At 48.3% G+C, this 27310-nt stretch overlaps 3 protein-coding genes across 7 annotated transcripts in view; 2 read left to right on the top strand and 1 right to left on the bottom strand.

Annotated features, from left to right (window-relative positions):
• Window positions 1-27310, bottom strand: part of SAE1 (SUMO1 activating enzyme subunit 1) — a 549006-nt gene that overhangs the window by 70095 nt on the left and 451601 nt on the right. For 3 of the 5 annotated variants that reach the window (XM_050772315.1, XM_050772318.1, XM_050772317.1), the window contains exons 1-2: window positions 17183-17408; window positions 3023-3134 (exon numbers count right to left, since the gene is read on the bottom strand). In XM_050772315.1, coding sequence (XP_050628272.1) covers window positions 3023-3134; window positions 17183-17280 — 210 coding nt within the window. In that variant the 5' untranslated portion in view covers window positions 17281-17408. The other 2 variants (XM_050772314.1, XM_050772316.1) reach the window with 2 other exon arrangements.
• Window positions 1-27310, top strand: part of AP2S1 (adaptor related protein complex 2 subunit sigma 1) — a 400774-nt gene that overhangs the window by 79497 nt on the left and 293967 nt on the right. The window lies entirely within an intron of this gene.
• The window catches only part of TMEM160 (transmembrane protein 160), a 204476-nt gene that overhangs the window by 98484 nt on the left and 78682 nt on the right, over window positions 1-27310 (top strand). The window lies entirely within an intron of this gene.

The raw sequence follows: 27310 nt of genomic DNA, 5'->3' as shown, positions 1-27310 counted from the left end.
CATAGTTAATACAGTAATTAGTGATCTACACATAAAGCCCAAAGCTAACCATGTCACCCTTCCTGTCATTTGAAACTCTTCAGTGAATCTGCACCACCCAGAGGATTAAAAGCTTAGAGTGGGGCTTCGGCCGGGCGCGGTGGCTCAAGCCTGTAATCCCAGCACTTTGGGAGGCCGAGACGGGCGGATCATGAGGTCAGGAGATCGAGACCATCCTGGCTAACACGGTGAAACCCCGTCTCTACTAAAAAATACAAAAAACTAGCCGGGCGAAGTGGCGGGTGCCTGTAGTCCCAGCTACTCGGGAGGCTGAGGCAGGAGAATGGCGTGAACCTGAGAGGAGGAGCTTGCAGTGAGCTGAGATCCGGCCACTGCACTCCAGCCTGGGTGACAGAGCAAGACTCCGTCTCAAAAAAAAAAAAAAAAAAAAAAAAAAAGCTTACAGTGGGGCCTCCTAGGAGCCCCTCCTGACTTGGACTTCACCAGCAACCTGTCCCTACCCACCACTTTGGGTCTCACACTCTAAAAACACCAAACTACTTTTATCTTCCATTTCTACCACACTGTTAGGTGCCTTTGTAACACTGCTATGTCCCCTGCCTAAACACAGGCCTTTATCTTGACAAATCCTCCTTGTTCTTTAAGACTTAGATCAGGACTCCAGGAAATCTTTCATGTCTCGCAACCTGAGTCAGGTAGCCTGCTCTGGTTTCTGGGGGAGAGAAAAAAAACAACTTGAGAATGGGAACCAAACCGTGAGCATCTTTCTATCACCAGCATCTAGCAGACTTCAGGGCACCCAGTAGGTACTATCAGATGCTTTTTGAACATAAACTAAATAATATGTTCTAAGATGGGTGCAGTGGCTCACACCTGTGGTGTCAGAATCACTGTTCTGTGATTGGCCTCCAATGTTGGATTCTTGCAACCAGATGAAGTAGTTATGTAATCCCAGCTACTAGGGAGGTTGAGGCATGAGAAGTGCTTGAACCCGGGAGGCAGAGGTTGCAGTGAGCTGAAGTTGCGTCACTGTACTCCAGCCTGGGCAACAGAGTAAGACTCTGTCTCAAAATAAATAAATAAAATAAATAAAATGTCACTGAGGCATGGGAATGTAGAGAGAGAAGCACTTATTTTCACCTTGAAGATGAGCCTGGGCCGGGCGCGGTGGCTCAAGCCTGTAATCCCAGTACTTTGGGAGGCCGAGATGGGCGGATCACGAGGTCAGGAGATCGAGACCATCCTAGCTAACACGGTGAAACCCCGTCTCTACTAAAAAATACAAAAAATTAGCCGGGCGAGGTGGCGGGCGCCTGTAGTCCCAGCTACTTGGGAGGCTGAGGTAGGAGAATGGCGTGAACCCAGGAGGGTGGAGCTTGCAGTGAGCCGAGATCGCGCCACTGCACTCCAGCCTGGGGCACAGGGCAAGACTTGTCTCAAAAAAAAAAAAAAAAAGAAGATGAGCCTGGTCAGAGAAAGCTACACTGGAGTTGGGCTCTACCATCATATTAATCAAGCAGCATTATGTCAGCAGGGCGTGGTAGCTCACACCTGTAATTCCAGCACTTTGGGAGGCTGAGGCCAGTGGATCACTTGAGGTCAGGAGTTCGAGACCAGCCTGGCCAACATAGTGAAACACCGTTTCTACTAAAAATACAAAAATTAGGCATGGCCGGGCGCGGTGGCTCACGCCTATAATCCCAGCACTTTGGAAGACCGAGGCGGGCAGATCACCTGAGGTTGGGAAGTTCAAGACCAGCTTGACAAACATGTAGAAACCTCATCGCTACTAAAAATGCTAAATTAGGAGGGCATGGTGTTGCATGCCTGTAATCCCAGCAACTCAGGAGGCTGAGGCAGGAGAATTGCTTGAACCTGGGAGGCTGAGGTTGCAATGAGCCAAGATCGTGCCATTGCACTCCAGCCTGGGCAACAAGAGCTAAACTCCGTCTCAAAAAAAAAAAAAATTAGCCAGGCGTGGTGGCGCGTGCCTATAATCCCAGCTACTTGGGAGGCTGAGGCAGGAGAATTGCTTGAGTCTGGGAAGTGGAGGTTGCAGTGTGCCGAGATTGCGCCATTGCACTCCAGTCTGGGCATCACAGCGAGACTCCGTCTCACAAAAACAAACAAACAAACAGCATGTCAGATCATTATTCCTAATTACTGGATACTTGTTAGGTTCAAGCACTATACAAAGCAGTCTGCACACATTCTCTCTGATCCAGTGTTTTTTAAAGTGATGACTGGACCACCGAAATCACAATCTCCTGAAACACCTTTTATTTATTTATTTTTTTAAGGCAGAGTCTCGCTCTGTTGCCCAGGCTGGAGTGCAGTGGTGCCAACTCAACTCACTGCAAACTCCACCTCCCAAATTCAAGCGATTTTTGTGCCTCAGCCTCTCGAGTAGCTGGGATTACAGGTGCACACCAACATGCCTGGCTAATTTTTGTATATTTAGTAGAGACAGGGTTTCACCATGTTGGCCAGGCTAGTCTCAAACTCCTGACCTCATATGATCCAACTGCCTCAGCCTCCCAAAGTGTTGAGATTACAGGCATGAGCCACTGCGTCCGGCCCTAAAATACCTTTTAAATGCACATACTCCTGAGCTCATCTCAGACCTAAATGAGAATCACTAGGGGTGAAAGCTAGGGCACCACAAAGCCTCCAGGCCACTCTGCATTTTCATTTAGTCACTCAGGTCATTTTCAGGCACAAATTGGAAAAACACGTCTCTATGCCTCACAAGCAACCACCAAGGGAGATATTATTAACCCCATTTTACAGACAGGCAAGCTCAATGAGGGGATGTGAGTCTCCACTGCTCATCCAGCTAGATGTGGTGGAGCTGGAATTCAAACCCAACAATAGCACCTTCAGTCTCCAGAGGCAATGGTTCATTAATGTTAGCCCTCTTTTCACAGCCCTTAAGGCACAAGTAGGAACTCACAAAACCTGCAGGTCTTCATACTGGAAAGGGGAGCCAGAGCAGGGGAGGAATGAGCTGACAACAGCGCACCTGTTCGTGATCCAGCATGGTCAGTCCTTTCACTCCTGCCAAGATGAGATTCTTGGCAATTTCAGCCCCAAGTCCTTTCATGCCGACAAGAAGCACCCGGGAGGCCCGCAGCCTGTAAGACAAACATTGTTAACCTGATGATACAGAACAGTAAGCTTGCAGAATCACAGAACAAAAAATACACAAATTATTTTGGTTTGCCAGGCACGGTGGCTCACACCTGTAATCCCAGCACTTGTGAGGCTGAGATGGGCGGATCACCTGAGGTCAGCAGTTTGAGACCAGCCTAACCAAGGTGGTGAAACCCCATCTCTACTAAAATACAAAACTTAGCTGGGTGTAGTGGCAGACGCCTGTAATCTCAGCTACTTGGGAGTCTGAGGCAGGAGAATCACTTGAAACCATGAAGCGAAGGTTGCAGTGAGCCGAGATCACGCCACTGCTCTCCAGCCTGGGCAACAAGATTGAGACTGTCTCAAAAAAAAAAAAATCATTTTGGTTCTAACTGCATTGAGCCATTACACCTCAAATCTAGGAGAGAGACAGGCTCCAAACCATACTGCACATAATAATTCATTCCACAAATATTTATTGAGTACCTACTATGCCAGGCATCCTTCTATGGTATGGAAATCAGGCAGTGAATCAGAAAGACACAGTCCCTGCCCTCATGAAAAAGTAGGAGCAGATAAACAAATAGATACATATTATGTGAAAAAGTGATAAAAATCAAATGTGACAGGAATCAAGAATGATGAAGAACACTATTTGAGACAGAGAAATCATACAAGCCTTTCTGAGGAAATGCCATATGAGCAAAAATCAAAATGAAATAAAGGACAAACACACAGATATTTGGGAGCAGAAAATTCCAGATAGAGAAAACAGCAAATGCAAAAGCCCTGAAGCAGGAGCGCTTGGCATGTTCTAGGGATAGGAATGACAGACAGGCTGAAAAGTTGGAACCAGGGGCCACATCATGAAGGCTCTTACGTGCAATAGAAGGATTCTGGATTTTCTTCTAAGCATGATGGAAAGCCATGGGGGTAGGAAGATGTCACAGTTAAGGTGAGGGAGGATGATGGTGGCTCAAACTAGTATGACAGCAGAAGAGGTCCTGAGAAGAGGCGCTAGTTAAGTATAATACACAAGCAAAACACACAGTGGCACGAAAAGAGGATGTACACAGGGAATTGTTTTAACCCTTTTTTTTTTTTTTTTTTTTTTTTTTATAAAGACGGAGTCTCGCTCTGTCACCCAGGCTGGAGTACAGTGGCTGATCTCAGCTCACTGCAACTTCCACCTCCCAGGTTCAAGCAATTCTCCTGCCTCAGCCTCCTGAATAGCTGGGATTACAGGCACCTGCCATCATGCCCAGCTAGTTTTTGTATTTTTGGTTGAGACAGGGTTTCACCATATTGTTCAGGCTGGTCTCGAACTCCTGACTTCAAGTGATCCACCCACTTCAGCCTCCCAAAGTGCTGGGATTACAAGCATGAGCCACCGCGCCCGGCCTTGTTTTTAGCTTTTTAAATCTGTAAAGTGACAGAAGATGAGGCTGAAAAAAGGCAATCAGAGGTCAGGCCATCCCAAGGCTTATCTGAGGTCAATAAGAAGCAGAACAGATCCACTATATCTTATCTGAAATTTCTTGAACCAGAAGTATTTCAGAATCACAATTTTTCAGATTTCAAAAAGGAAATATAGACTTTACATCATATATTATGAAACAACTCATCAAGATCTTGGGCTGCATCATGTAACCAAACTCATTAATAATTCTGCAGCAAATGTATTATTCATACTGAAAAGGATTTAGTAATAACTAAGAATAGTTTCACACAATTCAAGTTCTGCTGGCTAATAAGTTTGCTATTAATTTAATTAAAAACTAAATAGATGGCCAGGCGCGGTGGCTCAAGCCTGTAATCCCAGCACTTTGGGAGGCCGAGATGGGCGGATCACGAGGTCAGGAGATCAAGACCATCCTGGCTAACACGGTGAAACCCCGTCTCTACTAAAAAATACAAAAAACTAGCCGGGCGAGGTGGCGGGCGCCTGTAGTCCCAGCTACTCGGGAGGCTGAGGCAGGAGAATGGCGTGAACCCGGGAGGCGGAAGCTTGCAGTGGGCCGAGATCCGGCCACTGCACTCCAGCCTGGGCGACAGAGCAAGACTCCGTCTCAAAAAAAAAAAAAAAAAAAAAAAAAAAACTAAATAGGCCGGGCGCGGTGGCTCAAGCCTGTAATCCCAGCACTATGGGAGGCCGAGGCGGGCGGATCACAAGGTCAGGAGATCGAGACCACAGTGAAACCCCGTCTCTACTAAAAATACAAAAAATTAGCCGGGCGCGGTGGTGGGCGCCTGTAGTCCCAGCTACTCAGGAGGCTGAGGCAGGAGAATGGCGGGAACCCGGGAGGTGGAGCTTGCAGTGAGCCGAGATCGCGCCACTGCACTCCAGCCTGGGCAACAGCGTGAGACTCCGTCTCAAAAAATAATAATAATAAAATAAAATAAAATAAAATAAAAACTAAATAAAATTTAATCACAACATTCCACCCTCACAAAATGCACCATTTCTTCCTCTCAATGCCTAGCTAAGCCTTTCCTCTTCAAAACCCAACTCCAATGCCATTTCCTCAAAAAAGCCTTTTTTATCATGGCTGAGTCGACACCAGCAAGCACTCCCCCTCCCCGAACTCTTCCAGCAATAGCTACATATAAAAAGTCCCTGACAATAAATCTCCTCTCCACGACCTACATTTCTACATAGCTCTACAGACTCTGCTCTGCAGTTTTTTAAAATTCATTACTCAGCTGGGCCCAGTGACTCACGCCTGTAATCCCAGCATTTTGGGAGGCTGAGATGGGTGGATTACCTGAGGTCAGGAGTTTGAGACCAGCCTGTCCAACCTGGTGAAACCCCCTCTCTACTAAAAATACAAAAAAAAATTATAGCCAGGTGTGGTGATTCACACCTGTAATCCAAGCACTTTGGGAGGTCGAGACGGGCAGATAGATCACTTGAGTACAGGGGTTCGAGACCAGCCTGGCCAACATGGCAAAACTACGTCTCTATTGAAAATACAAAAATTAGCCAGGCGTGGTGGCGGGTGCCTGTAATCTCAGTTACTCGGGACACTGAGGCAGGAGAATCACTTGAACCTGGGAGGTGGTTTTGCAGTAAGCTGAGATCATGCCAGTCTGGGCGACACAGCGAGACTGTTTAAAAAAAAAAAAAATAGCCTGTTTAAAAAAAAAAAAAAAAATTAGCTGGGCGTGTTAATGGCAGGCACCTGTAATCCCAGCTATTTGGGAGGCTGAGGCAGAAGAAGCACTTGAACCCGGGAGGCAGAGGTGTCAATGAGCCAAGACTGCACCACTGCACTCCATCCTGGGTGACGGACTCTATCTCAAAAAAATACAATAAAATAAAATTCATTACTCAACTGCCATCGACACCAAATATCATGCTTACGTTTTGTTTTGTTTTATTGAAACAGAGTCTCATTCTGTGAAACCAGACTGAAGGGCAGTGGCAAGATGGGCTCACTGCAGCCTCAACCTCCTAGGTTCAAGTGATCATGCCACCTCAGTCTACTGAGTCCTGGGGCTACAGGTGCACACCACTGCACCTGGCTAATTTATGGATTTGGTTTTTTTTCTTGTAGACACAGGGTCTCACTATGTTGCCCAGGCTGATCTCTAACTCCTGGGCTCAAGCAATCTTCCTGCCTCTGCCTCCCGCAAAGTGCTGGGTTTACAAATCCCATCACTTTGGGAGGCCGAGGTGGGTAGATCACCTGCGGTCAGGAGTTAGAGACCAGCCTGGCCAACATGGTGAAACCCCATCTCTACTACAATTACAAACATTAGTCGGGTGTGGCACAGCGGCTCACACCTGTAATCCCAGTACTTTAGAAGGCCGAGGCGGGCGGATCACGAGGTCAGGAGATTGAGGCCATCCTGGCTAACACGGTGAAACCCCGTCTCTACTAAAAACACAAAAAATTAGCCGGGCACGCTGGCAGGCGCCTGTGGTCCCAGCCACTGAGGAGGCTGACACAGAAGAATGGCGTGAACCCGGAAGGCGGAGCTTGCAGTGAGCCAAGATGGCGCCATTGCACTCCACCCTGGGCCACAGAGTCAGGCTCCCTCTCAAAAACAAAAAAAAAATTAGCCGGGCGTGGTGGCAGGCACCTGTAATCGCAGTTACTTGGGAGGCTTAAACAGGAGAATCGCTTGAACCTAGGAGGCGGAGGCTGCAGTGAGCCGAGACCGCACCACTGCACTTCAGCCTGGGTGAAAGAGCAAGACTCCTTCTCAAAAAAAAAAAAAAAAAAAAACAAGTGGGCACAAAAATGATACACATTCGGCCGGCCGCAGTGGCTCACACCTGTAATCCCAGCACTTTGGGAGGCCGAGGCGGGCAGATCACAGGTCAGGAGACGGAGACCATCCTAGCTAACACGTAAAAACCCCGTCCCTACTAAAAATACAAAAAAAAAAAAAAAAAAAAAAAAAAAAAGCCGGGAGTGGTGGCGGGCGCCTGTAGTCCCAGGTACTCGGGAGGCTGAGGCAGGAGAATGGCGTAAACTCGGGAGGTGGAGCTTGCAGTGAGCGGAGATCGCACCACTGCACTCCAGCCTGGACAACAGAGCGAGACTCCGTCTGGAGAAAAAAGAAAAAAAGAAAAGAAAATATACACATTCACGGTAGCATCATCCATCTACTTCCCTCGACTTCCACATCCACCACTCTAGTTTGAGCCACCATCATTTCTGTCCTACAAAACTACAACAGGCTGGATGCAGTGGGTCACACCTGTAATCCCAGCACTTTGGGAAGGCAAGGCATGAGGATCACTTGAGCCCATGAGTTGGAAACCAGCCTGGGCAACAAAGTAAGGCTCCATCTGTACAAAAAAAAATAAAAATTAGCTGGGTGTGCCAGGCACAGTGACTTACGCCTGTAATCCCAGCACTTTGGGAGGCCAAGGCAGGAGCATCACGAGGTCAGGGGATGGAAACCATCCTGGCTAACATGGTGAAACCCCGTCTCTACTAAAAATACATAAAATTAGCTGAGGCGGGCGGATCACTTGAGGTCAGGAGTTTGAGACCAGCCTGGCCAATATGGGGAAAACCCGTATACAAAATTTACAAAATATACAAAATATATACAAAAATTAGGCCGGGCGTGGTGGCTCACGCCTGTAATCCCAGCACTTTGGGAGGCTGAGGCAGGGAGATCACAAGGTCAGGAGATTGAGACCATCCTGGTTAACATGGTGAAACCCCGTCTCTACTAAAAATACAAAAAATTAGCCGGGCGTGGTGGTGGGTGCCTGCAGTCCTCGCTACTCGGGAGGCTGAGGCAGGAGAATGGCGTGAACCCAGGAGGCAGAGCTTGAGGTGAGCTGAGATCGCGCCACTGCACTCCAGCTTGGGCTAGAGAGTGAGACTCCACCTCAAAACAAACAAACAAACAAAAAAATCAGCCAGGCATGGTGGCACATGCCTGTAGGCCCAGCTACTCGGGAGGCTGATCCTAGAGAACATCATCCTTGCTCCCACGTTAGGACCTTGGCATTAGTGCTTCCCGCTGCTTCTTCCCTCAACTTCTTGAGGGACACATTCTTTAGGTCCCAGCTCAACTGTCACCTCCTCAGAGAAGTCCATACTGGCCACCTAATTTAAAATAGGTCCACATCCTCTATCTCGAATTATGCTATTTGTTTTTGTTTTTATTGAGATGGGGCCTATGTTGCCCATTGTTTTGATTGACATAGGGCCTCACTACGTTGCCCAAGCTACTCTCAATCTCCTGGCTCAAGTGATCGTCCAACCTCAGCCTCCCCAGTAGCTGGGATCACAGGCACACATCACTGTGCTAAGCTACACTACTTGTTTATATGTTTACTGACCCCCCCATTAGAATGTAAACTCCAGAAACCACTGTATCCCTAGAACCAATAACTTCCTTGGCATTTAGGACATACTGTTACTCAAATGGCTGTGAATTAATATACACACCAAAACAAACCTGTGTCCATCAGCAGAATTATAGAAATCTGGTACATAATAAAATAATAATAGCCAACATTTATCTAACATTTACTATGTGCCAAGCACTGTGGGCTCTTTGTATGTATTATGTCAGTTAATTCCCATAAGACTCCATCACACACACATACACACACACAATTAACTGAGTGTTATGGCATATGGTCCCAGCTACTTGTGGGGCTGAGGTGGGAGAATCCCTTGAAACTGGTGGGGGGGAGGGGGAGGTTGCAGTGAGCTGAAGATCACATCACTGCACCACTGCACTCCAGCCTGGGTGACAGAGTGAGAAAAAAAAATTTTAGTTGGCTAGGCGCGGTGGCTCAAGCCTGTAATCCCAGCACTTTGGGAGGCTGAGACGGTTGGATCACGAGGTCAGGAGATTGAGACCATCCTGGCTAACACGGTGAAACCCCGTCTCTACTAAAAAATACAAAAAACTAGCCGGGCGAGGTGGCGGGCGCCTATTGTCCCAGCTACTCGGGAGGCTGAGGCAGGAGAATGGCGTAAACCCGGGAGGCGGAGCTTGCGGTGAGCTGAGATCTGGCCACTGCACTCCAGCCTGGGCGACAGAGCGAGACTCTGTCTCAAAAAAAAAAAAAAATTTTAGTTGTAATTGTCAAATATCAATAAAAACTCCAGAAACTTGGCCTCAATTTAAGCAACCAAATCTGCTCTAGGAAGCTGCTTCTTTACTCCATTTTAGTTTAATTATTATTTATTTGTTTTTGAGACGGAGTTTCGCTCTTGTCACCCAGGCTGGAGTGCCATGGCGCGACCTCAGCTCACTGCAACCTCCGCCTCCTGGGTTCAAGTGATTCTCCTGCCTCTGCCTCCCAAGTAACTGGGGTTACAGGCACCCACCACCACACTTGGCTAATTTTTTTTGTATTTTTAGTAGAGATGGGGTTTCACCATGTTGGCCAGGCTAGTCTTGAATTCCTGACCTCAGGTGATCCACCCACCTCAGCCCTTCAAAGTCCTGGGATTACAGGCTGAGTTACCGTGATGGCCTTTACTCTCTTTTAATCCACAACAGTCCCTTCACTTGTTTTTCCCATGAAACTGACTTCTGGAAGAAAACTAGGACAACTGTCTTTTTTTTTTTTTTTTTTGAGACAGAGTCTCGCTCTGTCGCCTGGGCTGGAGTGCAGTGGCCGGATCTCAGCTCACTGCAAGCTCCGCCTCCCGGGTTCACAACATTCTCCTGCCTCAGCCTCCCGAGTAGCTGGGACTACAGGCGCCCGCTACCGCGCCCGGCTAATTTTTTGTATTTTTTAGTAGAGACGGGGTTTCACCGTGTTAACCAGGATGGTCTCGATCTCCTGACCTCGTGATCCGCCCGTCTCGGCCTCCCAAAGTGCTGGGATTACAGGCTTGAGCCACCGCGCCCGGCAGGACCACTGTCTTATACAATGCCCCACAATTTGTACATCTTATCAGTCTGCATATTTTCAGGGCTTCCATTTCATAAAGGAACTCCAGTCTCCAGAGTTCTCCTATCCCACCTAGAGCCCTCTTAGAGGCAAGTCAATTTGCTCTGTGGAGCCTCCTTCCTCATCTGAACAGAGAAGGAAATCACTGCCCTTCCTACTCCAGAGAGCTGCTATAAGACTCAGGTGAAGGCTGGGGGCTGTGGCTCACGCCTGTAATCCCAGAAGTTTGGGAGGCCAAGGTGGGTGGATCACCTGAGATCAGGAGTTCACAGCCTGACCAACATGGAGGAATTCCGTCTCTACTAAAATACAAAATTTTACACCGGGCGTGGTGGCACATGCCTGTAATCCCAGCTACTCGGGAGGCTGAAGCAGGAGAATTGCTTGAACTCAGGAGGCAGGGGTTGTGGTCAGCTGAGATTGCACCATTGCACTCCAGCCTGGGCAACAAAAGCGAAACTCCATCTCAAAAAAAAAAAAAAAAAAAAGAGGTGAAAATGCCATCCCACTGCTAGGTATATACCCAAATGAAAATCAATCAGGCCTGGTGTGGTGGCTCACGCCTGTAATCCCAACACTTTGGGAGGCCAAGGAGGTCCAATCACCTGAGGCCAAGAGTTTGAGACCAGCCTGGCCAACATAGTAAACCCCATCTCTACTAAAAATACAAAAATTAGCTGGGCGTGGTGGCAGGTGCCTGTAATCCCAGATATTCCAGAGGCTGAGGCAGGAAAATTGCTTGAACCTGGGAGGCGGAGGTTGTACTGGGCTGAGATCATGCCACTGCCCTCTAGCCTGGGCGACAGAGAGAGACTTGGTCTAAAAAAAAAAAAAAGGTATCTGCACTCCCATGTTTATTACAGCACTCTTCACAATAGCCAAGATTTGAAAGCAACCCATGTGTCTATCAAAAGACAAATGGATAAATAAATTGTGGTACACTTGGGAGGCCGAGGCGGCCGGATAACGAGGTCAGAAGATCAAGACCACAGGGAAACCCCGTCTCTACTAAAAATACAAAAAATTGGCCAGGCATGGTGGCTGGCGCTTGTAGTCCCAGCTACTTGGGAGGCTGAGGCCAGAGAATGGCATGAACCCAGGAGGCGGAGCTTGCAGTAAGCCAAGATCACGCCACTGCACTCCAGCCTGGGGCGACAGAGCGAGCAAAAAAAAAAAAAGAAAGAAATTGTGGTACATGAGGTCAGGAGATCAAGACCATCCTGGCTAACAAGGTGAAACCCCGTCTCTACTAAAAATACAAAAATTAGCCGGGTGTGGTGGCGGGCGCTTGTAGTCCCAGCTACTCCAAAGCCTGAGGTGGGAGAATGGGGTGAACCCAGGAGGCGGAGCTCGCAGTGAGGTGTGACTGGCCACTGCACTCCAGCCTGGGCGGCAGGGGGAGACTCTGTCTCAAGGCCAGGCGCGGTGGCTCACGCCTGTAATCCCAATACTTTGGGAGGCCAAGGCGGGCAGATCACGAGGTCAGGAGATGGAGACCATCCTGGCTAACACGGTGAAACCCCCTCTCTACTAAAAATACAAAAAGTAGCCGGGTGTGGTGGCAGGCGCCTGTAGTCCCAGCTACTCGGGAGGCTGAGGCAGGAGAACTACAGGAACCTGGGAGGCGGAGCTTGCGGTGAGATGGCGCCACAGCACTCTAGCCTGGGCGACAGAGTGTCTGTCTCAACAAAAAAAAAAAAAAAGAAAGAAATCCTGGTACAAAGGCTGGGCATGGCGGTTCACACCTCTAATCCCAGCACTTTGAAGGGAGGCAGGAGGATTATTTGAGCCCAGGAGCCCGAGACTAGCCTGGTGCAACCCCACCTCTACTAAAATATTGGCTGGGCTTGTGGCACATGGTGTAGTCACAACTACTGGGAGGCTGAGGTGGGAGGATCACCTGCGCCCAAGTGGTCAAGGCTGAAGTGAGCTGTGATCACACCACTGCACTCTAGTCTGGGCAACAGAAGGAGACCCTGCCTACAAAAAAAAAAAAAAGGAACGAGATACTGTCATTTACAATGACATGGAAGGAACTGGAGGTTATCATGTTAAGTGAAATAAGTCAGGCATAGAAAGACAAACTTTGCACGCTCTCACTTATTTATGGGAACTAAAAAAAAATTAAAACAATTGAACTTATGCAGATAGTAGACTGATGGTTACCAGAGGCTAGGAAGGATAGTGGGGGGTAGAGGGGTACAAAAATATAATTAAATACAATGAATAAGATCTGGTATTTGATAGCATAACAGGGTGACTAGTTAACAATAATTTGTTGTACATTTCAAAGTAACTAAAATAATATAATTGGATTGTTTGTAACACAAAGGATAAGTGCTTAAGGTGGTGGATACCCCATTTACCCTCATGTGATTATTACCCATTGTATGCCTGTATCAAAGTATCTCACATACCCCCAAAATATATACACCTACTATGTACTCACACACAAAAAATGTTTAATTTCTTAAAGACTTCACTGAGAATGGACATAAAAACACTTTAATAAACTCTCTAAGACTGTCTAAAAATAGAGTACAAATTACAAATAACCTCTTCCGTCCCTCCTACAACCCCCAGCCAGTCCTTTTCATGTTCTCCATCAAATTCAGTACAGCTCCACTCCCTCAGAATAATTCCCACCTCCCACAAATTCCATGCCCTGACCTTGACTTGTCCCTTAGGTCATCTACCACTCAGAGGCCCCCCATCCATTCTTCACTGCTTCTCAGAAAAATCATCCCTATCCCTGTGAAAGTTCCCTAACTACATTCCAGTTTAAATCTCACCAACTTTGCCCCACTTCAAACAAAACTATCTACTGCCACAAACCCCTTCGATTAACCCTTCCAGGACTTTAGAATCCCCTCCTCAACCCTTTAGGACCTCATAACACCCCAAGCTTCCTCAAAGTTTCCTCCAACTCACATAAAACCTCTTTCCACTCCATCCAGAAAATAGCAGTCCCTAAAATCAATGCAGCCCACCTATGTCCACAGGCATATTCGCATCACTTAATTCCCAATCTATTCCAGGTGGCTTCAACCTTCCCACCAATGTTAATGCCTCATGATGACATCCCCGACCTCATCAAAGACCCCACAGATCTGAAATGAGCCTGAGGTAATTCCCATCCCACCACTGCACACTCCAAAACCTCCTGAAAGCTCCCACCCCCTCAAACTAAATTCTCCTGACGTGTCTGCTTCCCCAACCCCTCCATTAATTCTATACACTGTACTCACACAATGCCCACCATCACCCAAATTTTACCTCTGAACTCAACCCCTCACGTATTTCTACTTAGTTGTATAAAAAAACAAATCTGGGCAGGGCATGGTGGCTCACGCCTGTAATCCCAACACTTTGGGAGATCGAGGCAGGTGGATCACAAGGTCAGGAGATCGAGACCATCCTGGCTAACACAGTGAAACCCCGTCTCTACTAAAAATACAAACAAACAAAAAAGCCAAGCATGGTGGCGGGCGCCTGTAGTCCCGGCTACTCGGGAGGCTGAGGCAGAAGAATGGCGTGAACCTGGGAGGCGGAGCTTGCAGTGAGCCAAGATCATGCCACTGCACTCCAGCCTGGGCTAGAGCGAGACTCCGTCTAAAAAAAAAAAAAAAAATATGAAACCTAAAAGATAACTGACTTTTCCCTGACCCCACCAAACCTACAGCTCCCCATATCTTTCAAAATGGCAATTCCATCATTCCAGGTGCTCAAGCCAAAAACAGTGGTGTCATACTGGATTTCTGTCCCAAATCCTGTTCCCTCTTCTACCTTCAAAACATATATATATCCAGAATATATATATATTTGACCTCTTCTCTTGAGTTTCAAGCTACCAATATTTTTGTCTCAACTAGATTACTGCAACAGTCCAGCCACAATCTTTACTTCATTTCTGCCAGGAATGGAAACACAAACCAGGCCAGGCGCAGTGGCTCACGCCTGTAATGCCAGCACTTTAGGAGGCCAAGGCAGGCGGATCACGAGGTCAGGAGATGGAGACCATCCTGGCTAACACAGTGAAACCCTGTCTCTACTAAAAATACACAAGATTAGCCGGGTGTGGTGGCAGGTGCCTATAGTCCCAGCCACTCAGGAGGTTGAGGCAGGAGAATCGCTTGAACCTGGCAGGCGGTGGTTGCAGTGAGCCAAGACTGAGCCATTGCACTCCAGCCTGGGCGACAGAGCGAGACTCCATCTCAAAACAAAAAAAAACAAACAAAACAAAACAAAACAAAAAACCCCACAGATCATGTTACTCCCACACTCAAAACACTCCAACAGGTTTTCCCCACACACTTAGAATAAAAGCTACTCAACTCATTTGGTTCTTGCCACCTTATTTCTCTAATTTGACGATCATCCCTGGGCCTCTGGGAATTTGCACTTGCTGTTCTCTCTGCTAGGAAAGTTCTCCTAGATGATCACAAGGCTTTTTCCCTCCTTAAGAGGCTCAATGTTACCTCTTCAGAGCCCTTTCCCAGCCAACCTATCAAAACAACCCTCCCACTTCACCATCCTTTAATGACTGACACATATGTACACATTTGTGGAATTTTTTTTTTTTTTTGAGACAGGGCCTCCTCACTCTGTCACCCAGGCTGGGGTGTAGTGGCGCGACCACGGCTTACTGCAACCTCCGCCTCCTGGGGGCTCAGGTGATGCTCCCACCTCAACCTCCAGACTAGGTGGGACTATAAACTCATGCCGCCATGCCTGGCTAATTTTTGTATTTTTGTAGAGACTGGGTTTGGCAACGTTACCCAGGCTGGTCTCAAACTCCTGGACTCAAGAGATCCACTCTCCCCAACTCAGCCTCCCAAAGTGCTGGGATTACAGGTGTGAGCCACTGCGTCCCGGCTAAGTAAAAATATTGATCGGTGAGGCCAGGCATGGTGGCTCAGGCCTGTAGTCCCAGCATTTTAGGAGTCTGAGCTGGGGGGAGATCTCTTGAGGCCAAGGATCGCTTGAGCTTGGAAGTTCAAGACCAGTCTGGGCAACGTGGCAAAACCCCATCTTACAAAAATATATATATAAATATTAGTCGGGGCCGGGCGCGGTGGCTCAAGCCTGTAATCCCAGTACTTTAGGAGGCCGAGATGGGCGGATCACGAGGTCAGGAGATCGAGACCATCCTGGCTAACACGGTGAAACCCCGTCTCTACTAAAAAATACAAAAAAAAACTAGCCAGGCGAGGTGGCGGGTGCCTGTAGTCCCAGCTACTCGGGAGGCTGAGGCAGGAGAATGGCGTGAACCCGGGAGGCGGAGCTTGCAGTGAGCTGAGATCCGGCCACTGCACTCCAGCCGGGGCGACAGAGCGAGACTCCGTCTCAAAAAAAATAATAATAAATAAATAAATAAATATTAGTCGGATGATGTGGTGGGGTGCGCCTGTAGTCCCAGCTACTTGGGAGGCTTAAGAGGGAATATCACTTGAGACTTGGAGGTCGAGGCTACAGTGAACTGTGATCCCATCTCTGCACTCCAGCCTGGGCGACAAAGAGGAGAAAAAAAAAAAAAAGAAAAAAAAAGCCGAGCACAGTGGCTCAAGTCTGTAATCCCATCACTTTGGGAGGCTGTGGCGGGCAGATCACTTGAGGTCCGGAGTTCCAGACCAGCCTGGCCAACATGGTGAAAACCTGTCTCTACTAAAAATACAAAAATTAGCCGGGTGTGGTGGCGGGTGCCTGTAATCCCAGCATTCGGGAGGCCGAGGCGGGTGGATCACTTGAGGTCAGCAGTTCGAGACCAGTCCGGTCAACATGGCGAAACCCCATGTCTACTAAAAATACAAAAATTAGCCGGGCGTGGTGGCGGGCCCCTATAATCCCAGCTACTCGGGAGGCTGAGGCAGGAGAATCGCTTGAATCCGGGAGGCGGAGCTTGCAGTGAGCTGAGATCGCGCCACTGCACTCCAGCCTGGGCGACAGAACGAGACTCCGTCGAAAAAAAAAAGAAAAGAAAAGAAAACCCCATCCCTAAGCTACTCCACAATGCCCAAACTATGTCTCCTGTCTTACCAAGGCACAGCCCCATACCAGACACAAGCAACCTTTTCGGGAGCCTACTGCCGTCCCCCTCCAGACTCTCCGAGCCTCTCAAGAGTTCCATTTGACATAACTTGCTCCAAAACTCCTCAAAACCCGCATTCTTTCAGCCTGGCCCGCCCCTGAGCACCCACAACAATGTAAGCTCCCGTCGGCCCGGTTGGCCAGTCCCGTCTCCCCCGTATCCAGCACGGAACCGGGTCCCACACCATCGAATGAATGAACTATGTCCTTCACCTCACCCCTTCCACGTACCCCAGCCCCTCTTATCCCCTAACCGCGACCTAAATCCCACAATCACCGCTTTCGGGCCTCGGATTTCCTGAGTTTGAATTCTCCCGCTCCCTCAGGACTCCCCAATCAGAGCCCCCTTCAGAGCTCCCATCCTTCGGAACGGCTCTCCCAACCACTTCCCAGACCTTCCAGAAACATCCCCAATCAACTCCTCTAGTTCCCTCAGGAGCGAGACGATCCCGGGGCACATAATTCCCGCCTCCTCCCTTCAAATCACACCTTCCCGCTCCTTCCGGGCCGCAAACGCCTCAGACTAGACGCCCCCTCCAGACCCTCGGCGCCTCAAGCCGCGCCGGCGCTGACCGTTTCTGGGCCTCCAGTCCCCACAGGCGGATCTGCCGGTCATACTGCGCCGCCTCCTCCTCGCTGATGCCGCCGCCAGCCTCCTCCTTCTCCACCATGGCGCCGGCTCTTCCTGCCTCAGCTCACGTCCCGCTCACGCCAACCGCCCGCCAGCCCCGCGCGCCACCAACCTCCGCCGGCAGCACACCCGGGGTGCTTCTGCGCGTGCGCAGACTCCCCCCACGCCTGCGCAGTACCTCGTCCAAGGAGCCTGGGACCAAAAGTACCTCACGAGACTCAAAGGCGGTCCGGCAACTGCATGTCACGTGACGGAGGGTCCAACCAATCCTAGCCCCAAAAATGGCGCGGGTTAAGGCCCCGAGGGCGTTGCCCACGTGGTCACTTATGAGGCGCTTAAATTCTGCAAATATTTAAGGCGTGCATACTGAGATCCCAGCAATAGGGATGTTGTAAAATAGGGTATTGAGTAAAATCGACAAAGCCCTGTCCTCATGGAGTTTACGATCCAGTGAGAAAAACCCAAAGAGAAATAAATATAAACCCAGCGATGACAAATGCTTTGGAGAAAAATAAAGCAGGACATGGGGCTACAGAGTAACAGGGGTGGTCAGGGAAGGCTTATCAGAGGTGACATTGAACTGTCAATTTTCTTTTTTTTTTTCATACAGATGAGGTCCCGCTGTGTTGCCAAGGCTGGTCTCGAACTCCTGGTCTCAAGCTATCCTCCCGCCTCTGCCTCCCAAAGTGCTGGGATTACAGGCATCAGCCACTGTTCCCAGGCTTTCATGTCCCTACTATGCGTTGCACTTTGTGCCCAGCCCTGGACATACAATAATAATAAAAAATGGGCCGGGCGCGGTGACTCAAGCCTGTAATCCCAGCACTTTGGGAGGCCGAGACGGGCGGATCACTAGGTCAGGAGATCGAGACCATCCTGGCTAACACGGTGAAACCCCGTCTCTACTAAAAAATACAAAAAACTAGCCGGGCGAGGTGGCGGGCGTCTGTAGTCCCAGCTACTTGGGAGGCTGAGGCAGGAGAATGGCGTAAACCCGGGAGGCGGAGCTTGCAGTGAGCTGAGATCCGGCCACTGCACTCCAGCCCGGGCGACAGAGCGAGACTCCGTCTCAAAAAAAAAAAATAATAAATAATAAAAAAAAAAAATAATAATAATAATAAATGGACACATATCTGCTTTGGAGGCAGTCACGGCCCAGTGGGAGAGAGAAGCATTAAGAAAACAGGAATAGGCCAGGCGCGGTGACTCACGCCTGTAATCTCAGCACTTCGGAGGGCCGAGGCAGGCAGATTAGTTGAGATCAGGAGTTCGAGAGCAGCCTAGCTAACATGGCGAAATCCCGTCTGTACTAAAAATAAAAATAAAAAAAACAGCAGAGCATGGTGGCTCACACCTGTAGTCCCAGCTACTTGGGAGGCTGAGGCAGGAGAATCGCTTGAACCCAGGAGTTGGAGCTTGTAGTGAGCCAAGATCATGTCTCTTGCACTCCAGCCTGAGATAGAGCGAGACTCGGTCTCAAAAAAATAAATAAATAAAATAAAAATAACAGAAAAGAAAACACGGATGGCCCCAGGTGGGCAATATAGTGAAACGCCATCTCTATTCAAAATGCAAAAATTAGCTTGGTGTGGTGGCACTGAGCCTATAGTCCCAGCCACGTGGGAGGCTGAGGTGGGAGGATTTCTGATGTTAGAATCATAGGCTTTTTAGCAGGGCACAGTGGCTCATGCCTGTAATCCCAGCACTTTCGGAGGCTGAGGAGGGCAGATCACGAGGTCAGGAGTTTGAGACCAGCCTGGCCAAGATGGTGAAACCCCCTCTCTACTAACAATACAAAAATTAGCCGGGTGTGGTGGCATGCCCATAGTCTCAGCCAATTGCCAGGCCGAGGCCGGAGAATTGTTTGAACTGGGAGGCAGAGGTTGCAGTGAACCAAGATCCTGCTACTGCACTTCAGTGTGGGCGACAGAGACTCTCGTCTCAAAAAAAAAAAAAAAAAAAAAAAAAAGCCACCACGCCCATCTATTTTTTTTTTTTTTTTGAGACAAGAGTCTCTGTCGCCCACACTGAAGTGCAGTGGCGCAATCTCCACTCACTACAAGCTCCACCTCCCAGGTTCACGCCATTCTCCTGCCTCAGCCTCCTGTGTAGCTGGGACTACAGGCGCCTGCCACCATGCCGGGCTAATTTTTTAGTGAAGACCAGGTTTCACCGTGTTAGCCAGGATGGTCTCGATGTCCTGACCTCATGATCCGCCCGTCTCGGCCTCCCAAAGTGCTGGGATTACAGGCTTGAGCCACCATACCGGGCCTAATTTTTGTATTTTTAGTAGAGACAGGGTTTCACCATGGTGGCCAGGCTGATCTCGAACTCCTGACATCAAGTGATCCACCCACCTTGGCCTCCCAAAGTGCTGGGATTACAGGCGCGAGCCACCACACCTGGCGGAATCATGTATTTTTATTTAAGAATTGGCATCTGGCGTGGTGGCTCACGCCTGTAATCCCACCTAAGCACTTTAGAAGACTGAGGTAGGAGAATCACTTGAGACCAGGAGTTCAAGACCAGCCTGGGCAACATGACAAGACCCCTGTCTCTACAAAAAAAAAAAAAATTTTTATTAGCTGGGTGTGGTGGCGCATGCCTGTAGTCCCAGCTACTTGGGAGGCTAAGGTGGAAGAATCCTTGAGCCCAGGCGTTGGAGGCTGCAATGAGGTATGATGGCACCACTGCACTCCAGCCTGGACAACAGACCTTGTCTCAAAAAAAAAAACAAAAGGTGCCTAAGATGTTTTTCAGATCCTGAATTCCGGCAGAACAGCTGATGCCAACCAGTGTGAAGACCCCAGAGAGGAACCAAATTGACAGGAGAATAGAGTTTCTTCAACTCCCTGTTTCATTACTTCACCCTGCACTCAACCAACCAACGATCCCCACACTTCAACCCACTCCAAAACCCTTAAAAAAACCCCTGAACTCCCTGGGGAGGTGGATTCGTGGTTTCCTTCCATCTCCTCCCTTGGTTTTCAGTGGCCCTATGATTAAACCTCTTTCTCTGCTGCAACCTGGTGTCTCCCACTATTGACTTGCTACAAGTATGGGGCAAAGGACCTATAATGGTTGAAAAACTTTCAACAGGCCAGGCACAGTGGCTCATGTCTGTTATCCCAACACTTTGAGAGGATCACTTGAGGCCAGCAGTTTGAGACACAGCCAGACCCCATCTCTACAAAAAAATATATAAAAATTAGGCCGGGCACGGTGACTCATGCCTGTAATCCCAGCACTTTGTGAGGCAGTGACAGGAGGATCACCTGAGGTCAGGAGTTCGAGACCAGCCTGGCCAACATGGTGAAACCCCGTCTCTACTAAAAATACAAAAATTACCCAGGTGTGGTGGTGTGCGCCTGTAATCCCAGCTACCCAGGAGGCTGAGGGGAGAGAATCACTGGAACCTGGGAGGGTTGGGAGTTCAAGACCATCCTGACCAAAGTGGAGAAACCCTATCTCTACTAAAAATTAGGCTGGGCGCGGTGGCTCACGCCTGTAATCCCAGCACTTTGGGAGGCTGAGGCGGGCGGATCACGAGGTCAGGAGATTGAGACCATCCTGGCTAACACGTGAAACCTCCTCTCTACTAAAAATACAAAAAAAAATTAGCTGGACATGGTGGCGGGCGCTTGTAATCCCAGCTACTCAGGAGGCTGAGGCAGGACAATGGCGTGAACCCGGGAGGCAGAGCTTGCAGTGAGCCGAGATCCTGCCACTGCACTCCAACCTGGGCGACAGAGTGAGACACTGTCTCAGGAAAAAAAAAAAAAAAATTAGCCAGGCATGGTGGCACATGCCTATAATCCTAGCTACTTGGGAGGCTGAGGCAGGAGAATCGCTTGAACCTGGGAGGTGGAGGTTGCAGTGAGCCAAGATTGTGCCATTGCACTCCAGCCTGGGCAACAAGAGCAAAACTCTGTCTCAAAGAAAAAAAAGAAAGAAAGAAAGTAATCCTGAAGGTCTACGGCATATAGTAATTCGTAATTGGTTAGGGAGTGACCCGGGTTCTTACCCGTGCCTATGCCGTAACTCTTGTAAAATGATCACTTTGTGAAAAAGAGCCCTGGAAATAAAGCTAATTGCTGCGCAAATTATTTTCTCCTGTACTTGTAGACTCATTAAAGGTCTAAAAGTCTCCCTTTCCTCTCCTCACTTCTACTTTTTTATAATTTCTGGGAAAAATTAAATGTGATGGTATAGTCTCATGTTTGGAAACATACATCCTTTTTTAAAAAAACATTTTTATTGGTCAGGTGCAGTGGCTCACGCCTGTAATCCCAGCACTTTTGGAGGCCGAGGCAGGCGGATCACAAGGTCAGGAGATCACGACCATCCTGGCTAACATAGTGAAACCCCGTCTCCACTAAAAAGAAAAAGCAAAAAAAAATTTAGCCGGGCGTGGTGGCGCAAATCTGAGGCAGGAGAACGGGTTGAATCTGGGAGGCAGAGGTTGTAGTGAGCTGAGATTGTGCCACTGCACTCCAATCTGGCTACACGTCGAGAATCCTTCTCAAGAAAAAAAAAAAAAAAAGAGAGAGAGAGACATTTTTATTGAGGTGAAATTCACATAATATAAAATTAGGCAGCATTTTGAAGTGCACAATTCAGTGGCCTTTAGTACTTTCACCATATTATACAACCACCACCTCAATCTAGTTCCAAAATACTTTCAGCCGGGCGCGGTGGCTCACGTCTGTAATCCCAGCACTTTGGGAGGCTAAGGCAGGCAGATCATGAGGTCAGGAGATCAAGACCATCCTGGCTAACACGGTGAAACCCTGTCTCTACTAAAAACGCAAAAAATTAGCTAGGCGTGGTGGCAGGCGCCTGTGGTCCCAGCTACTGGGGAAGCTGAGGCAGGAGAATGGCGTGAACCCGAGAGGCAGAGCTTGCAGTGAGCTGAGATCGCACCACTGCACTCCAGCCTGAAGCAACAGAGCAAGACTCCATCTCAAAAAAAAAAAAAAAATTTCATAATCCCAAGAGTGGTGGCTTAAATCTTTTAAATGGCCAGGAGTCAACTATGACCTTGCTATGTAAACAATTTCAAAAGAACTGTACAGTTCAGTGTTACAGCTTAGCATAATTTAGTATAAACTGTCTTTTCCCCACTTTTTAAGAGCTACCATTAACTTTATTCATTAGTTGATTATTAACTAGGAATGCTATATTGCAGAACATCTTGGCATGTCTGGTCCTTGTCCTCTAGTCCCAGTAACAAACCCCTCACCATTATGATGATGAAAAAAGGTAAGTTCCCAAAACGATCCCAAGGAAGCACCACTGTTCCCTTGAGAACCAGATGACAACCAAAAATAAGTCCTTAATTTTCCTTAATAATTTCCAAAATGTCCTCTAGGGGGCAACATTATCCCTTCAGAACCAGGTAGATGAATCACTCCTCTTCCAGCCTGGATCTCAGTACCTCTCACCTCCTCAAAGACTCTGCCATTGGATTAGCAAGGAAGAAAGGGAAAAAGGCTATAGCTTGCTGGTAGGGAGGCTCCAACACAATGGAATGCCTCTCTTTGGCCAATGGTCTCCTCCTTTGTTCTCCAGGTGTCTCCAGGGGTTGGTGCCAAATGGTAGTACTTCTTCCACACTCTGGAGGAACTTCTGTGAGAATGCCTCCTCATTCACAGTGTGAATAACCCTCCCAACAGCCATCCCAGAAACTAGAGAAAAAAACAGGTCTTTCATCAGCATAATAATGTACTGGCCGTTTGCAGTGACTCACACCTGTAATCCCACCACTTTGGGAGACCGAGGTAGGAAAATCACTTAAGGTCAGGTGTACAAGACCAGCCTGGGCAACATAGGGAGACCCCCTTCTCTACAAAAAAGAAAAAATTCTGTCCGGCCGTGGTGGCTCACGCCTGTAATCCCAGCACTTTGGGAGCCCAAGGCAGGCAGATCATGAGGTCAGGAGTTTGAGACCAGCCTGGCCAACATGGTGAAACCCCATCTCTACTAAAAATACAAAAATTGGCCAGGTGCGGTGGCTCATGCCTGTAATCCCAACACTTTGGGAGGCTGAGGCAGGCGGATCACGAGGTCAGGAAATTGAGACCATCCTGGCTAACACGGTGAAACCTCGTCTCTACTAAAAATACAAAAAAAAACAAAAAAAAAAAATTAGCCTGGCATGGTGGCAGACGCCTGTAGTCCTAGCTACTCGGGATGTTGAGGCAGGAGAATGGCGTGAACCCAGAAGGCGGAGCTTGAAGTGAGCAGAGATCGTGCCACTGTACTCCAGCCTCGGCAACAGAGTGAGACTCCATCTCAAAAAAAAAAATTTATTAGGCATGGTGGTGTGCACCTGTGGTCTCAGCTACTCGAGAGGCTAACACTGGAGGATCACTTGAGCCAATGAGGTGGAGGCTGCAGTGATCTGTGATTGTGCCACTGTACCTTAGCCTGGACGACAGAGCAAGACCCTGTTTCATAATAATTAAATAATTATAATAATAATATCGATGTACCAAGAGCAGAAAGAAACAAGTACCATGGAAGTATTAGCTGACTTACATGCATTTGAGGAAATTCAATTAAAAAAAACTACAGGGACCTGCCAGCCCAGAGATATTTTGGAGGTCCCAGAGAAGAGTTATGTTAGAATTTTATTTTTCCCTAAATACAGGGCAAGCTGCTGAAACTTTCATCCCCTACCCACCCATCCTTTAATGGAAAAGGTGGTAAGAAAAAGCCCTTTGAAATGTTGGGGGCCGGGCACAGTGGCTCACGCCTATAATCCCAGCACTCTGGGAGGCCGAGTCGGGCGGATCACGAGGTCAGGAGATCGATACCATCCTGGCTAACACAGTGAAACCCCGTCTCTACTAAAAAATACAAAAAATTAGCTGGGTGTCGTGGCGGGCGCCTGTAGTCCCAGCTACTCGGGAGGCTGAGGCAGCAGAATGACGTCAACCCGGGAGGCAGAGCTTGCAGTGAGCCGAGATCGTGCCACTGCACTCCAGCCTGGGGCAACAGAGCGAGACTCCGTCTCCAAAAAAAAAAAGAAAAAAAAAGAAAGAAATTTTGGGGGCAGCTTGTATCATGGCCAGGAGACCTGCTCCTCTCACTCTTCAGCAAAGAAAACTGTAAGGCTGGTGGAGCCCAGTGCAAGGGGAGATTCTCTAGTCTGTCCAGGATGTGGTGCAATCAACTCTACCATTTAGGTTTTATAACCAAGCAGATGCACAAAATATGTGCGTGCAGTACAATACACTGTTCTTTTTCTTTCTTCTTTTCTTTTTTTTTTTTTTTTTTTTTAGACAGAGTCTCACTCTGTTACCCAGGCTGGAGTGCAGTGGCACAATTTCAGCTCACTGCAATCTCCACCTCCCAGGTTCAAGTGATTCTCACGCCTCAGCCTCCCGAGTGGCTGGGATTACAGGCGTGCGCCATGACGCCCAGCTGAATTTCTTGTATTTTTAGTAGAAATGGAGTTTCGTCATGTTGGTCAGGCTGGTCTCGAACTCCTGACCTCAAGTGATCTGCCCACCTTGGAATCCCAAAGTGCTGGGATTACAGGCACGAGCCACCTCGCCTGGCCCTGTCTTTTCTTCTATTATGGACATTTGAGCAGTTCCCAGTTAGGGGCATTTTTTGTTTGTTTGTTTGTTTTTTGTTTTTTGTTTTTTGTTTTTGAGACGGAGTCTCGCTCTGTCGCCCAGGCTGGAGTTCAGTGGCATGATCTTGGCTCACTGCAACCTCCGCCTCCTGGATTCAAGCGATTCTCCTGGCTCAGCCTCCCGAGGGGCTGGGGTTATAGGTGCCCACCACCATGTCCAGCTAATTTTTGTATTTTAGTAGAGACAAGGTTTCACATATAGGTCAAGCTGGTCTCGAACTCCTGAACTCAAATGATCTGCCCTCCTAGGCCTCCCAAAGTGCTGGGATTACAGGTGAGAGCCACCATGCCTGGCCATTTAGGGACTATTTCTTTTCTTTTCTGTTTTTTGTTTTGTTTTGTTTTCTGGCTCACTGCAACCTCCGTCTCCTGGACTCAAGTGATCCTTCTCCTTCAACCTCCCAAGTAGCTGTGACTGCAGGCATAAACCACCATGCTTTGTTAATTTTTGTATTTTTTGTAGAGACAGGGACTCGGTATGTTGCCCTACTGGTCTCAAACCTCTAGGCTCAAGCAATCTTTCTGCCTCAGCCTCCCAAAGTGCTGGGGTTACAAGCATGAGCCACTGTACCCAGCCCAAAGTGGTTAGTTGTTTTATTTATTTATTTATTTTTTTATTAGACGGAGTCTCACTCTGTCACCCAGGCTGGAGTGCAGTGGCACCATCTCAGCTCACTGCAAGCTCCGCCTCCTGGGTTCACACCATTCTCCTGCCTCAGCCTCCCGAGTAGCTGGGACTACAGGCACCCGCCGCCACGCCTGGCTAATTTTTTGCATTTTTAGTAGAGATGGGGTTTCACCGTGTTAGCCAGGATGGTCTCGATCTCCTGACCTCGTGATCCGCCCACCTCGGCCTCCCAAAGTGCTGGGATTACAGGCATGAGCCATTGCGCCTGGCCCCAAAATGGTTATTTAAAGTCACAGCAGTGTAAGAGCGTTCCAATCATTCCACATAATCATGTAATACCTGCTTTAGTCACACCGTGGAATACTATCCAGAAATGAGAATGAATGAACTATAACTATATGCTATAAATATAATGTGGAATGAAAGAAGCCAGATACAAAAGAGTACATATTATACATTCAATTTTTATGAGAAAATTAAGACAAATTAAGAGAATATTTATGTATGTGGCTAGAAGTTAGAATGGTGATTGCTTTAGAAGGAGCAGTGACTATATGGGAACAGGATGGGGACTCTGCTTGCCTTCTAATTTTGTTTCTTGATTTAGCTGCTGGTTATATAGAACATTCACTTTGCGTAAATGTGTCAAGCTGCATACCTGTGATTATATACTTTTTCTGTACATATGTTATTCTTCAATAAAAAATAGCCCAAGGCTGATGAGGGCGGATCACCTGAGGTCAGGAGTTCAAGACCAGCCCGGCCAACATGTTGAAACTCTGTCTCTACTAGAAATACAAAAATTAGCCAGGTGTGGCTGCGGGCGCCTATAGTCCCAGCTACTCAGGAGGTTGAGGTAGGAGAATCACTTGAACTTGGGAGGTGGAGGTTGCAGTGAGCCGAGATGTGTCACTGCACTCCAGCCTGGGCCACAGAGCAAGACTGTCTCAAAAAAAAAAAAAAAAAAATCGGCCGGGCGCGGTGGCTCAAGCCTGTAATCCCAGCACTTTGGGAGGCCGAGACGGGTGGATCACGAGGTCAGGAGATCGAGACCATCCTGGCTAACACGGTGAAACCCCGTCTCTACTAAAAAAAAATACAAAAAAATAGCCGGGCGAGGTGGCGGGCGCCTGTAGTCCCAGCTACTCAGGAGGCTGAGGCAGGAGAATGGCGTGAACCCGGGAGGCGGAGCTTGCAGTGAGCTGAGATCCGGCCACTGCACTCCAGCCTGGGCGACAGAGCGAGACTCCGTCTCAAAAAAAAAAAAAAAAAAAAAAAAAAAAAAAAAAAAAAAAAAATCCACAATAAAAATGAAATAAAATAGGGATATATATGTGTGTATGTGTGTGTATGTGTATCTATCTATCTATCTACATATATATACATTTTCTGTTTTTTGATACAGAGTCTTGCTCTGTCACTCAGGCGTGGAGTGCAGTGGTACCATCTCGGCTCACTGAAACCTCTACTTCCAGGGTTCAAGTGATTCTTGTGCCTCAGCCTCCCAAATAGCTGGGATTACAAGCATAAGCCACCACACCTGGCTAAGAGTCATGTTTTTAACTTTTAAAATGTGTCCCTGGTCGGTCACAGTGGCTCATGCCTATAATCCCAACACTTTGGGAGGCCGAGGCAGGCAGATCAGGAGGTCAGGAAATTGAGACCATCCTGGCCAATATGGTGAAACCCCGTCTCTACTTAAATTACAAAAGTTAGTCAGGCGTGGTGATGGGCGCCTGTAATCCCAGCTACTCAGGAGGCTGAGGCAGGAGAATCGCTTGGACCTGGGAGGCGGAG

This window comes from Macaca thibetana, chromosome 19, assembly GCF_024542745.1.
Source record: "Macaca thibetana thibetana isolate TM-01 chromosome 19, ASM2454274v1, whole genome shotgun sequence".
In the NCBI taxonomy this organism is placed as follows: Eukaryota; Metazoa; Chordata; class Mammalia; order Primates; family Cercopithecidae; genus Macaca; species Macaca thibetana.
Note: the sequence above shows the minus strand (reverse complement) of the source record. Positions and strands in the feature narration are given on the sequence as shown.